We start from the raw sequence: 15370 nt of genomic DNA, 5'->3' as shown, positions 1-15370 counted from the left end.
ATCCTGCTCTGCTCTTTATACACTGATGGCATCTGCTTTTTCAGGTGCAAAAATGTTGACTAGTGGTTTGTGGAATTCTCCTTCATATACCAAGTTTCTGCACCGTCATGAGCAGTTTTAGCAAAATCATTGGCAGAAACTTCATCAGTTTATTAGCTGTGCTGGGATGCAGAAAAAGAGGTTTCTTTATATTGAGCTTTACATACTAAAATCCCAACTTCATTCCAACAATGCAGTATTAAAACAAATTGATGTAAGTATTGATAAGGCTTGTGCATTTTCAATTTCATGTCAGAATCAAACCCACACACCCATGCATCCTTATATTTACCTACAATTCTATGACTAACAGGGAAAAAAATATAATGGGAAATCTTTTGCACTTTTAATTTTCAGGAAATCAGAATTAAAACCCCATAAGACCATCATAAAATCTACAGAAATCTGAAGACTTCTGGAATCAAAGGGCACTGCACATCTCCCATCAATAACAGAACACTTAAACATCTTTACAAAATATTATAAAATCATTTTATATGATAAATCTTAGAGCTGCACAGTGGACAGTGGGTAGCATTGCTGCCATGCAGCAAGAAGGTTCTGGGTTCGAGTCCCAGCCCAGAGTCATGTTCGCCCTGTGCATGTGTGGATTCTCTCTGGATACCCCGGCTTCCTCCCATAGTCCAAAAACATCACTGTTAGGTTAATTGGCTGCTCTAAATTTTCCTTAGGTGTGAGTATGTGCCCTGTGTCCATCTGCCATGGACTAGCGTCCTGTCCAGGGTGTACCCCGCTTCTCGCCCAGTGATTGCTAACTGCCCCACTTACAACCACAATAGAGATAAGCATGACAGAAAATGGATGGATGGATGATTCATCTTAGTCAAACTAAACAGATTACTGATGTTTTTCACCTTTTTGACTACGGATATGTGAGAGTACTGTGTATTATGTGCTTGTTACCTGTCCTCTCAGAAGTTCATAGGCTGTAATCCCCAGTGACCACCAGTCCACAGAGAAGGAATACCCGGGGTGGGATCCTTCGAAGCTCTGAAAAAGCTCAGGAGCTAAACAGAATAAAATAGATAATACAGTCAAGACAAGATAACATACTAGGTTCTTTATTATAGAAACATTTACAAATACATATTGAGATACTTTAATTATGATATGGTATAGCCATTGTACTTAAAACTTTTTAATGTTTTTTATTTGACTGTTGAAGGGTTATAGAACATTTTTCCACCACCTTTCACAATAAACTGCTTCATACATGTTTCTCATCTGTTGTACTCTGTTCTAGATCAGACATTATGATGTGGCAGACTTAAAATACATCTGGAGACTTTGGATACTGGGTCATTCCTAGTCACTCTGTTCTGTAAGAAAAATGATGAATCTAATCTGTTTTGGCAGCAGTCTGAATCGAAGCTGCGAGGCTCATATAGCATCTGATTGCTTATCTATTAAATATGTCCCATAGCAGACAGTGCAGTCAGGCAGAACTTATTCTTTTTACAAATAGAAGACAATTATATATTTTTGGCTGAATTGTAACTGTTTTGTTTCTTAAAGATCAATCAGACAAACAAATTATTAAAGGGAAAATACATTTAATAATATATTTTACTATGCTTATGTTAGCATAAGTAAGAACAAGCATAAATGTATGCTTATGTTTGCTTATATATATATTTTTTAACTTTGACTTTGACTGAGTCATTCCAATGCTTCAAGTGATTTAAAGTTTAACATTGCCCTGTGTTTAGTTTTATCCGTTTTCTATAAACTCTTAGCAGCTTTCCTCTGTCTGCTCATGAGAGCATCTCAGCAGCATGAAACTACCACCACCATACTTCATCATGGGGATGGTGGGTGATGTGCAATGATGGTTTTTGAATAAAAATACTTCAACTTGATTCATTCTGAAAGGATTGTTCAGGTTATGTTAAGAAATGTTCTTTATCCTTTTGGAATGATTTCTCAACTCAAATTTAACCCTTTTAAAAATATGTTTCACTGTGACACTCTGGGATTTAAATGAAAGGTTTATTCATTTAAAGATTCTTATACACAACTTTATCAACAGTGTTATCATGCTTTATGTTGTTATCATGCTTTATATGGCGCTTTACATACTAATATTTAGTATGTAAAGCGCCATATAAAGCATAATAAACTACCTAATATATATATTTAAAAAAATCTGTTGACCATTTTATTCCAATTTAACTGGTTACACATGATTTCATTTTAAGGCACCATCACCAACATAGAATTCAAACATTCAACACAAAACAAAAAAAAAAAAAACAGCTTGTGTGGAGTAAAAATACTCACATGGTAAAAAAACAGAAAAGTAAACATGCTAGTTTATCATTGTGTATTCCCCAGAAATCCGTTTAACTCCAATAAATGTCACAAAAGCTGTTTCCACATCAAAGCGCTGTCTGTTGCATTTAGAGTGACACAGCGAAGATAGATGCGTCTGTGCTTCAAACACACGCAGTTTAATTTTCTAGAGAGTAATTTAAAGAAGTTATTAGCTTTTCAAAACAAAAGATGTTAAGTAGGCCTAATACCATTTAAACCATTTTAGTTTTTTTATTTTCAAGAGTCGGTAAAAATACAAAAGATTTAACCTATTGAACTCTGAATGGATAACCAGCACTTGCAGCTGCATTTCAGAGTGAGTCAGTTTTAAATGTCATGGCTAAATACTTAACTCCTCTCAGGCATTAAATCTGATTTTGTACTGCTTGCAATCTAGTTGCCAGGTCTGCAAATGCTAATACTAACTAAACAAAACTTTTAACTTCCCAGTTTAGAAAAAAAAAGCAACATTCCCTAATGTTCCCCCTCATTTTGCTTCTTTTTTTATTTAATACTAAGCTACTACTGTAAGATCTTCAACATGCTATTCCTATAGGTCCAGAATGCTTTCATGTTGATGTTGGCCTCATAAACAGGAATAATTATTTATATATTTCAGACAAATCAACATAAAAACAATATATGCTTCTAAGTGAAATGCATGCTTTTATTTTGCACCACTCTCAATGTTTTGTGAATCTTAGTTTAGTTCTGCAATATTAGTTTAGAAAAGCAGTTGTTTTAATGAAAAGTAGTAGCTATGACCATTAAAACATCCCAACACTGTTTTTTTAAAAGCTGTGAAAGACACACAAATTCCCTTAGTTAATACTAAACTATTTTGTTTGGCTAAACATATATAGTAGAAATTGACTAATAACAAGTTCTTGTTTGGTTTTATAAAAATGTAGCTACTCAAGTCTATATATGCTATATCTCAGTTTTGGTAGACTTAAGTGAGAATTTAAACCAACATGACTGAAGTGAAACAAGGACTCAAATGAAAGTCTTCTTAGTTAATAGTTCTTGACGGAACAACCAAAATGTACTAAAAAAAAAAAAAGAACAATTTTTTAGCTAATAAGGAGTTTTTTCACACAAGATCAACTTGGTTTGGATACCTAATTTTTTAAATGTATTACTAGCTTTGTTTACACACACAAAAGTTCCCAATCGGATTGAAAAGTGTTCGGATTCAAAAAAGCAAAAGATAATTGGATTTTACCAGTTTTATTAACATAAATATTCCGAATAAAATGTTCGATCAGATCAAAAATGTCTCATGTAAAATGCCAGTCAGAATATTCTTATATCATCAAGCCAGATAATCTAGCCGCTCACTAAATGGAAATATGATCCTGATGCGGTGTGCAGGTCAGCTTGCCTCATTCAGAATAATGTGATCCTGACAAACGCTTGCATGCATGCTGATCAGATTGTCAAACAGCATTAACCATCCATCTCAGTTGGATTGCAAATTGTATTCCCCTCCTGCCATATCCCATCAGAATACTCCAACTGGCTTTTTATGTGGCTATTGTCTGATATTAAAATGAAATAATCAATAATAAACATGACATAAAAAACAAACAGAAGAAACCAGCTCACAGCTCGTAGCAAAGTGTGTCTTAGTTTCACTCATTTGTCACAGTGTTTGATGTTTTTTTTATACAAATCTAAAAATTATAAAGTATTTTTTAAAGCTAATTTCTCCATTTTATCCATTCTAGATGTCCAAACTTTTTGTTTTGCTCCATTTGTTGTAGTCCATCAAACAGCTCACACTGTGCTCATTTCTCTAGTTTGTTTCTGGGGCGACAGTGGTGACGGATGAAGGAGTTTGCCCTGAAATAGAAGAGTTGATGGTTCAAGCCCCAGCTCAGGCTTTTAGTGTCATTGTGTTTTTGGAAAAGACACCTGCATTGCCTAGAGATGGTGGTCAGAGGGACTGGCGGCGCTAGTGTACGGAAGCCTCGCTTCTGTCAATGAGCCCCAAGGCAGCTATGGTTACAACTTAGCTTACCGTTACCACCATCAGAGTTTGAGTATGTGCGTGAATGACTAAATGCAGTGTGAAGCACTTTGGTCAAGTCTCCTGACTTAAAAAAAGTGCTATATAAGTACAGGCCATTTACCATTTTATTAGCTTAATAGGGAATTGCTGATGAAGGTTCTCAGTCATCCAGGTCATAGTCATTCCGTAAAAATTCAAAAAATATCCACTGGATTGATTCAAATCTTGAAAACCAAGTCCAGTGGATATTTTTTGAATTTTTACGGAACTTAATAGGGAATTAACTTTGAAGATTTGGTAAAAATCTTAAATTTTCACTGTTGTAAGCTGCTCATTCACTGTGTGTGTATACAAGATCACAGAAAAGTTTGTCTAAGTCTAAGTCTTCTTACCCATGTATGGCTTGGTTCCAGCGATTGATGTTGCCTTAAGATCTTCTTTCACAATAGCCGCAATGTTGAAGTCTGTTAGATGGACGTGTCCTGCAGATGAAATTAGTCATGTTATATTTTTAAGGTTTGGTTGAATTTTGGTGTAACTTTTGGCAGCTTGATCTTAAAGTTTTAGTGTTTTAATAAGAGAAGCAGACATTTTCTGGGCAACCTGGCCAAAGGAAAATTAATGAGCTGTTACTGATTATTCCAATACTGCGACAGAGGTAGCTGAGCACTGTAGGTGGTTTTCAAAGTCATAGCACTGACCTGTGTCTAAGCATGCTGAGAGTTGGCCCACAGTCTTTGCTATGCTCACTGACCACACACTAATGAGCTGCATGTGGGATATTTGACTGCATACACTACATACTTCTCTGTCATGGTCAGTCAGGGAGCAGCTGTGGATTTAGAGCAGTTTGATGGCTCAGATGAGTTTCCAAGCAAAAATGATGGCTAGTAAAAATACTTCATTGTTAGAAACATTTAGGTAAAGTGGTTTTCTATTTTCCCCTTTTCTCGCTTTAAACTCTTCATTTTGGTGGACTAGATGTTTTTTGGGTAAACAATGAAAGCAATACCGATATACCTTATAAAAACAGCATAAAATCCCTCCAATAACAGGCTGCCTTTTTTAATAAGCTGACTTTATATAACTTTGCACACTATTGACTTGTTTAACAAACATTATGCTGGACATGTTTTCAATAGATCCAATTAAATACACAAATACACTGATATAACGCAGGCAACGTGTTACAGTGTTAAATAGATGTATCTAATTTTTGATTGATTTAAGCAGGTCTATCCATGAGACAGCTGATTAGCTGTTTACATGGAGCAAAACCCAATAAACTCACATACGGTAATGTGAAAAACTCAGGAAACTCTTTGAAACTGTTTGCATTTTTTTTAACAGAAGATTGTTGTAGCTTATCAGTCTGATATGTTGCTCTAAAAATGTGAAATCCACTTTCAAATGTATGAAAAAGGTCTATTATTTCAAGCACGTCTATGCAGAAAGAAGACCACCACATTCTTAACAATGACCTGGAAAACTCCAGAATGTCATCATGTGACAGGGGGGTGGTGGCCTAGTGGTTAGAGTATTTTGCTTGGATCCCAGAGGTTCTGAGTTCAAGCCCCACTCCTACAGATTGCCACTCTTTGTCCATGAGCAAAGACCTTTAACCCTACACGGCTCTCCAGGTCCCACACAATGGCACTTCTCCAGAAAGGGATAGGTTAAATGCAGAGAGTGAATTTTCATTTATTTGTGACTTTGGCACCATTGGAGTGAAAGTGTACGCCTGTAAAATCAAAAAGATACTGCTCATGTTTAACCTTTACTGGATGTCTGTATGGGAAGAAAACTTTGTTTTTTTATTAAAAAAAGAAAGCCAGATGGAAGTAAACAAATACACTAAAATCCGGAATGATGTTCGTTAAAGAAAATAAAAAAAATCAATTACTTGAAAAGCCAGTTCAGAAAATATTAGAAAAACATCATCCATCTAAGAAACAGAGACCATTTCTGCATTATGAAATATTCCTATCAGAGTGTGTTAGAGGAAAGTGTGAGATTAGAATACTTACAACTGAACTCAACTCAGCTGCATAGTTATACAATGAACCTGAGAAGGTATTAGTATATTTATCAGGGGATGAAGGAAAACTTGGAAATGGAAAGTTTGAATTCAAGTCAAAACGCTGCTAAGAGATTTATGCACTTGTTACACAAGTCTCATAGGAATACAAAGTATTAATAAGTCCATACTTTATTTGCAATGTTGAATATAGCAAATCCCTTCATGCTGAATGCTGGAGTGGCTAACCTTGCATGGTAGCTAAATCATTTAGGCTTTTATTATTTCACTAAACAATGAATTAACCCCTCAGGTTCCATCATGAAATGCAAATCTGTGAAGCAGATGTTATATTTGGTAAAATTCTTATCATGCATTTTAAAGGACAAATGATATATTTAACATGTACACAAATATGGTAAACCTACTTTAATGTGAGGAAGTAATAAAAAAACAGTGTAACAACCTTCAGAAAATAAGGTATTTCCAGTTCTTTTTTTTTTTACTTTTCCAGTGTTTGTTTGTTGTTTTTTTTATTGTCATTACACTGTCACAAGTACAGAGCAACGAAATTAACTCTCTGCATTTAACCCATCCCCTTCGGGAGCAGTGGGCCGCCATTGTGCGGCGCCTGGGGAACAGTTTGTGGTTAAGGGTCTTTTGCTCAGGCATCCAGAGTGGTAGCCTATGGGAGTGGGGATTGAACTCAGAACCTCAGGATTCCAAAGTCTATACGCTAACCCAGAGGCTACCACTGTTTTCTCCATGTTAACTATATAAAATTATATTAAAGAAATTATTTTATTAGATATACAAAATAAAAATAAAACAATAATACAAAAAGATTAGGCAGAAGATTTTCCAATCTATGTTACACACAGTAACTAAAATGAAATGCTGCGGCACAAGGACTTATTCATCATCATTCAGCATTTTATTTAAACATGTTTTTCCCATTCTGCTCTCCTGCATCTGTTCATACTTTTTCTTGTGTTCTATATGACAAGGTCATCACAGTGAAAACTGAATTGCCTAAAACTTCTAACGTTCAAGATATCATACATTGGAGTTAATGGAGCAAGCAAACCAAAGAACATTTCTTCAAGTCTGTCTGGGGTTAGAGAAACAACCTGGAGTTACTTCACAACATTCACGTCACAGACTGTGTCTGTTTTTAGTAGGAAAACGTACACATGAGCTTTCAGTCACTATCCTAGACGACAGCGCTCCAGGTCCTACTCTCTGCCTCCCTGGGCTATGTTGCTTAACAAACACCATCACTTGGGCATGTTTAAATTGTTTTTCCCCAATACGAAGCAACTCCCCGAGGAATAAAAGGATCACAGCTCAATTTGTGCTTTCAAATGTGTGAAAGCACATAGCTAACTTTCCTTACTAGAGGGTCTGTTGTTTTTCCGTGAAGATAATTTTTATTTTTGTAGAAGACTATAGAGAGTTTGCAAGAACATACAGAGAAAAAGACAGAAAGATTGCAGGTAATGTGAGTATTTGTTGTCTCATTAAATCCTGGTTGCTTCCCACTAATCTACTCATATATTTGTCTTTTCCCTTTTTCTTTGACAAATCCTTTAAGAAATGTTTGGCCATTATTTTTATTTTTCTTGTTGAGTGACTCATCCCATTTGAGTGGCTCTCTCTCTCTCAGCTCTTATTGGTTTCTTCTTAGTTTGCCTCCTGTCTATTCTGACAGCAGGACCTTTATCCTGTGTATGCCCTCGGCTCCCTGAGCAGATGTCCAGTGGCCTGTGAGATCTCAGGACTTCTGTAACTCTACATGTGCTCATATGTCACATTGCTACAGTTTCTGTCAATCTTTTCAGAATTTCAGCTTTGAAATCCTAATACAGTTTGGACTGTTTAAAAATCAATAAAAGGCTTACCTTACCAATAACTGTGAGCAGAATGGGAAAGATGTTTCAGAATGACCTTCTTACCAAGGTCATGTTTCTGATAGCCAAAATTTTCTGATAGAAAAATGTTACAAACATCATATTTGCTTTTTGTCTTTGTATGATGCAATGTCTAATAATGTACTGAAAGAGAATGCGACCCAAATGATTAAGTTTGGTTTCATCAAACAGGACATAAAGATCCAAGTTTCAAGCCAGGTAAAGATCTTTGTTTTAGAAATATGGAAGATACAACAGGCTGTTTTCACAAACACAACCAACACATGCTGGCCATTCCTTTATTGTTGCTGGCTAGCTCTGGGTAGAAAATTCTGAAACCTCCCTCTATGGATAGTTGTAAGAAAACATTTTTCTTCAAAACTAATGGGTTAAACCATTTCCTTAAAAATGTAGATTTTTTTCAATTTTCTTCTCATAATCAACCAAAAAATAAGACATATACTAAAACACTTCTCCAGCATAACATGCGTATATAGATTCCTGTAAGACAGAGCATATCATGATCTTGGTGCTGATGTCTGGTCTCATTACTTATTTCGCTCTCCTGCTTATCTTTGCCCAGTTCTAATTACTGCTTATCTTATCCGCCTGCTTCATTCTCTATTTAACCAGCCTTCAGACTAGTCATCAGTGCCAGATTATTTCAAGCCAGTGATTAGAAGTTTTCAAGTATTTCTGTGTTTCTGATTGTTCTGACCCCTTCTGCTGCTTGACCTCTGAGCCTGCCTGTCCCTGTTCTGATATGTTTGCCTGACCTGTCTTCAGACTCCTGCTGGATCACTGCCTGTCTGTGGACCCAACCTGGAGCAGTTTCCTGACTTCGTTCTGGATTCCCCCTCAGCATCTCTTGGTATCTCTGATCTCCAGGCTCCGACTACCAGCACGTGATTCTTTAAATTAAGAAACCACCCAGATGTTATAAAAGGGGTCTATAGACTTTTAAGCCACTTGACCTGTTTCTGCGTGTCTGCAAACCTGAGCCAGCATCACATCGGTCTATTTTTCTTTAATGATGGATGTAGGTCAGTTGCTTTAATGGGTGGTTGACCTCTACTGTTCAAGCTACAAATTAAAAAGTGTAACTGCTATGACTTGCTCATTTTTCCATTTGAAACTTCAGTCAAAAAATGCTGATGAAGATTCTCAGTCATCCAGGTCATAGTCATTCCTTAAAAGTTTAAAAAACAATCCACTGGACTTGGTTTCCAAAATTTGAAGATGTTTCGCTACCTCTCCAGGAAGCTTTCTCAATTCAAATGTCTGGATCCGCAGTGAGTTTGAGTCTTTATATGGACAAGGCCTTGTATTTCTTGGAAACATGCAAATGGAAACCGATGAGTGGGTTGTTTGGTTCCAGTGGATTGTTTTTTAAACTTTTACGGAATTCAGTCAAAAAAGTAATAGCTTCGATTATTCATACTGAGGTATTTACACCACTGAGATAAACATCTAAAATTTGATTGTATTATTCAAACTTAAGGAATAGAGGCATCTTATTTTATCTCACATGCTTTAGTTCACAGTACATATTTATATGCAAATCTGCATAGTTCACCTTATCTGAAAATGTTTGTGCAGAGGCTTCTTACAGCAAATCATAACTTGGACTGCCTTATATTCCCTGTTCATTAGCATATTGATGAAAGATTTTATAGTCTATATAATAATACCTGCTTTGATTTACTATTGCCCCCTCCCACTAGTCTTACACAAACACACACACACACACACACACACACAGACTTCTCTTCCAGCACCAGTTTTGGTCATGCATTTTTTTGCCTTGTGGGGACAGTATATAAGGTCAAATTCCCAGGAATATGCTACATTGTATGAACTTGTGTGAACTGGGGACCAGTTGATTGCTAACCATGAGGAAAAGTTATCTTCATGGGTTGGGGTTTAGGTTTAGGTCTAAGCTGTAAACTGAGTTTAGGTTAACTTTATGTAGGTAATAGTTTTTTGGGTAAGGATCTTTTAGGCCATTGAAATGAACAGGAAATGGTTGAAAGTAAGTTCCCATATTGGGACATACTGTAGCAAGTGTGTGTTTGTGTGTAGGGGTGTGCCTGTCCTTGTGAGACAAGGTCCAGAACTAAAACCTAAGTGATTCTGAGCAGACATGACATGAAAAATACAATTTTGAGTTATACTTTTCTCATAAACCAATTCATCCTCATTTCATGTCAGGATTCAGAAAGGAAGTAAAAAATCAATACAAATGACATCCTGCTCCCTCCATGCTCTGGAGGAAGAATACAGCTCTAACTTGAATGAATTGCTGCCACTGGTAACATAAAATAGAAGTAAGTTTATCCAACTTATTTTTTTTTTTATTTTATGGTTTAACTTGAAATTATTAACTTAATTTCTATTATCAGTTAAAGCAATTCATTTGAAGTTGGAGCTAAATGCATCTCAGACTGACAGAAGAACAGTAGGAATTATCTGCATGCATTCTCTGTGTCATATTTCCAATAAATTACAATATAAGACTATGAAGGCTGTTCTTGAATTACAGTTACAGTACTTTGGTTTCTCTTAAAAAAAAAAAAAAACATTTCAGGGGTTATTTCTTAAGATAATATAAAAATGGATCTTACCATGCTCATCCAGTAGTATGTTGTCAGGTTTGATGTCTCTGAAATTGAAAACAGAATGCTGTAAGATTATTATCCACTGGTGTTAAAATGGCTTTATTTATATAGAGTATTAAAGTTTGATATGTCAGCATATTTTAGATTGAACTACAAAAGCAACTCTTGACTTTTATATTTCCTTAAGTTATGTGTTAGCTACATTTTAAAAAATCAAACAAATGTATTATTTATGTACTGGCCACTAAAAGAAAAGATTAAACCCCCCAAAAAATCACTGAATGGCTTAATCTTAAAACAAAATAAACAGACTGTTTTTAAGTTAATGTCTTGTGAGAGAGATGGAGAGTTTGATGAACGGATGGTAGATGTGGTCTTGAGATGTACGGTACAGGTGTGCTTGTGTATTAAAAGGAGATTTAGCAGAACGTCGTTGTTTTGGTTGATGGAGAACTCATTAAGCATTTATAGAATATGTTGCACCTCTTTTCTCAATAGTTTTCTAATCGAATTATTATTATTATTTTTTTTTTTATTCTTCTATTTAATTTTTACCTTTGTAACAGTACAACCATGGTGTTTACACCCCTTATAATGTATTCCCCACCGTTTGGCTTTTTACTGGTACTATAATTATGCTGCCCAGCTTAGACCTTGAACCGCAAACCTTTAAAGTTTTTCTTCTTTGTCTTCCACGCCACCTGCATGTTCATTCACAGAGGTGTGGCAATTCGTACCCTTATATGGAATAATCGGGGTGGTGATAAATCAGATTTACATTTCTCAGGAATGTGCGCTCACTTATGCACAGGTGGACTGTATGGATTATATGAGAAAAAATTTATGATAATTTACTGAAGTAAAAGCCCATGGTAGGAGAAAAAGTTGGAGAAATGTATGACCAGAATACAAAAATGTTGTTGCATGAGGCTAGCGATATTATAAGATCAACCGAGGCTTCGAGGTGTTAGTCAAGTAGTGGAGGGTGCGTTTCCGTGAAATGCGTATTGAGACTTGTTTCATTTAGGGGAGGGGCCAAAATCGATGACGTCCAAAGCCTCACTACATACCACGTGACTGCTTCAGGAAGATTGTTCTTTTCTAAGACATTTTACGCACAAAAACCTTACAAAAGATTTTATTATACACATTAATCAATTTCAAAGGAATTGAAATGGGGGAAAAAAAACAAGAAAAACAATTGCAAAACAATCACAGATTATATTGCCAAATATAGTCATGCACTTGACTAGTAGGTTGTGACATGTTCACATGAAGCTTCATGAACTGTGGGGATGGTTAAAGCAATTTGCCCAAACAGGTCAATGCCTAATGAGGCTTCATCTCACCATCACTACGATGCGGTAGTGAGCTAACTGGGAGCAGGTGCGTGGAGAAGGGACTAGAATAACCTGACAACAGCCAGATGCATGTCTCGCTCCGCCCAGCTCCACTCACATACATCTGGGAACCCGCCATAGGAATTGCCTTTACTGAAGGCTGGGCCTTATCAAAACTCCTTGCATATGATTGGATAAGCCACTTGTCTGTCATCTTTATTGACGTGCTATTTAAACCACTCACACCGAAGCTAACCCGTGACGCTGTGAGAGGAGGAGCCATTTGGTAGATCAAGCTCTTGCCAAATCCGGTCGGGAGAAGGGCGAAAACATCGTTTCCACCAACAAAAGCCTTCAAAGCCGTTCTCTGATGTTCTTTTGATGAAACAATATCAGATAGATTGGACAACACAGAAGAAATAGCAGCATCAATGCTAACGCTTGCTTCCTCAATGCGAGCCGCCATTGTTGTTGGAATCTCACGGTCGCTTCTCCACTCCAGGACACACCCACCCTGCGTCCTGATTGGCCAGACCATAAATTCGGTTGGGGAAATCACTTTCAATGAGCGGGTTCCCAGATGTATGTGAGTGGAGCTGGGCGGAGCGAGACATGCATCTGGCTGTTGTCAGGTTAGGACTAGAAGGGACCTGGGGGGAAATGGAGAGTGGCAGTAGGGGGCAACGGAGACCAACAGATAATTAACTTGGGACTGAAAAGTAACTAAGATAAACTAAGAAACACCAATAAGGAAATTAACCCAGGATTAGACAGTAAATAAAATAGGATGACCAAAAGAAAATTATAGGATGGGGCAAAGGACAGGGGATAACAATAACACCAAGGTAAAACATGATCTAAAGATGACTGCAAACAAAGAATGACAAAAAAACTACAGCTAATATATCAATTACAAAAATGCTAAATAAAAAGATAACTAGAAAAACATCAAGAACGAATAAAACTTAGAAATAATTCCAGACAAGATCATTCTTACCAATAAAACAACATAAACAAAAATAAAGTCTAGCACAGTAGACCATGAGAAGAACGTTATCAAAAATGAGTCACATCTCATTCAAAAAAAGGTTGTTCTATGGAGTACAATTTGTATTCTGATTTAAATTAAGCCTCTCCATTTCAGCTTAGTATTTTAGGATATATTTCCAATTTCCACTATCATGTTTAAGAATATAAACAATATTTATACTTACATGTAAAGCCATCCATAGACTTTGGAAGGATGTTGATGATATGATATAAATTATACTAGTTTTATTACTAGCTTGTTTTTTTTTTTGTTTTTTTAATTAACTGTTGTGGTTCATAAGTTTTTGAATTTAACTGTATTAATATAAGCTACCCAAACATTGACCAAAAGTCACACCTGGTGGAACCTGTCACAGTAAATTCAGAGAGCAGTTGACGGGAATAAATACATTTTCAACTAATTCAAAGGAGAGACCCAGGATGAGTTCTCCCACTGTGACAAAGCCACCAACAGCTCTACCTGGATCCCAGCTGGTAATAAACAACTTCAAAAGCAGTTGGTGGATGAATACTGTCCTTACAGGCTTCATTTAAATTCAAACCTAGAATTTTCTTTCCTTTTATCTTAACCTTTATTTATCTCCACACTTAGGGAGATAGATAAATAGACTTGCTGTCTCACACAGCAACACTGTGAGAGTGATAAAGTGAGACTGCATGTTGTGATTTAATTGTCTCTGTAAAGTGCCTTGAGATGACATGTTATGACCTGGTAAATAAACTGAATTGGATTGATTCAGTCTTTGAGTGTCTCTTCTTCCTTTTATCATGTGTTTTTCATACAATACTTCATTTCATTTTTTCCTCTTTTTTCCATCCCATTGCAGCTTGCTCAAAACAGGAACACAATTTGTAACCAAGCAGATAGAGTACGTACTCCATGTACACCTAAATACTGTAGACTGATGAATTTGGATCAGAAGCCTCCTCCCCATCAGCATGTTTATTGATATGCTTGTGTGGCAACATGCTAAAACTAAAGAACTAAAGTACAGTGTGTTCTCTGCTTCACAGTATATAAAAGAAATTGTCCCATGATAATCAATATTCAAAGCTATTCAAAAACTCTAAATATTTTTATTTTAGCATGTCGAGGGCAATAGGAAAAAAAAAAGAAAAATGGACCTTTATGTATTTTTATGTTTCTCTGGCACAGTCTTTTAGACAAGGACAACCTGTAGCCGAGCTCTAAAGTGCTATGGCATATTTACTAAAATGGGCCCAAGCAGAGTTGAGAAAGGTTGACCATGTAACCCTTAATTAGCTGACATTTGCCTCAAAAGGTGAAAGTAAAGAAGATAAAGGAGGGGTGAAGCTGTCACTAAAAAAAGCAAGCTGCTCAGGAAAACGAAAGGCCATATTGTCATTGTGAGACCAAAGGGTCACAAGGGGCCAAGACAGTAAAAGTCAAAGCGGACATAGTATGTGTACATTTAAAAGACATGATTGTTTGTTTTGACTTAATCAAACACCAATGTCTGCCCACAAATTTTCTTATTTACAGTTTCCCCTCCTGTTTATCATTATTTATTGGAAATGGTTTTGTATGTGTAAAGAAGTAGGGTTTTCCCCAATTTTGTTAGGTTTAACAGAAAAGGAGTCTTTAATAATGAATAGGCAGCTTTCTCCTGTTTCACTAAGTATTTTATAAAACTGTAAAATGGTACTTATATAGCACTTCTCCCAGTCAGGAGACTGACAAAAGCACTTTACACTATATTCATTAATTCACTCATTCACGCACACACTCACACAATGATGGGAGCAAACTACATTGTAGCCACAGCTGCCCTTTGGCTCATGGACAGAAGCTCGCACTGGCGCCACTGGAGATTCCAGCGCCACCTTTTCTTAGCAATTCTTGACGTCCACTGACTAAACCACATATGCACTGCAATAATATACCCTGTGAAGCTTCTGCTCCTGATCAACTTGACAAACAAAATTGTTCTTACTGGTTTTGTCATGGTTGTGCCTATTTGGACTTCTGTTTGAGTTTCTTTTTAAGTTTTCAGTTCCATTATGGTTTATGTTATTCTGTATTTTCT

At 36.4% G+C, this 15370-nt stretch overlaps 1 protein-coding gene across 2 annotated transcripts in view; it reads right to left on the bottom strand.

The window, feature by feature from the left end:
• The window catches only part of stk32a (serine/threonine kinase 32A), an 83081-nt gene that overhangs the window by 18341 nt on the left and 49370 nt on the right, over positions 1 to 15370 (bottom strand). For both annotated transcript variants that reach the window (XM_015404501.1, XM_015404509.1), the window contains 3 exons: positions 10939 to 10976; positions 4780 to 4869; positions 964 to 1067 (listed from right to left, as the gene is read on the bottom strand). In XM_015404501.1, coding sequence (XP_015259987.1) covers positions 964 to 1067; positions 4780 to 4869; positions 10939 to 10976 — 232 coding nt within the window. The remainder of the gene's footprint in view (positions 1 to 963; positions 1068 to 4779; positions 4870 to 10938; positions 10977 to 15370) is intronic.

The sequence above is a fragment of the Cyprinodon variegatus genome, unplaced genomic scaffold (genome assembly GCF_000732505.1).
Source record: "Cyprinodon variegatus isolate N-32 unplaced genomic scaffold, C_variegatus-1.0 Scaffold36, whole genome shotgun sequence".
Lineage (NCBI taxonomy): Eukaryota > Metazoa > Chordata > Actinopteri > Cyprinodontiformes > Cyprinodontidae > Cyprinodon > Cyprinodon variegatus.
The sequence above is the reverse complement of the archived record's forward strand: the minus strand, read 5'-3'. Positions and strand labels throughout refer to the sequence as shown.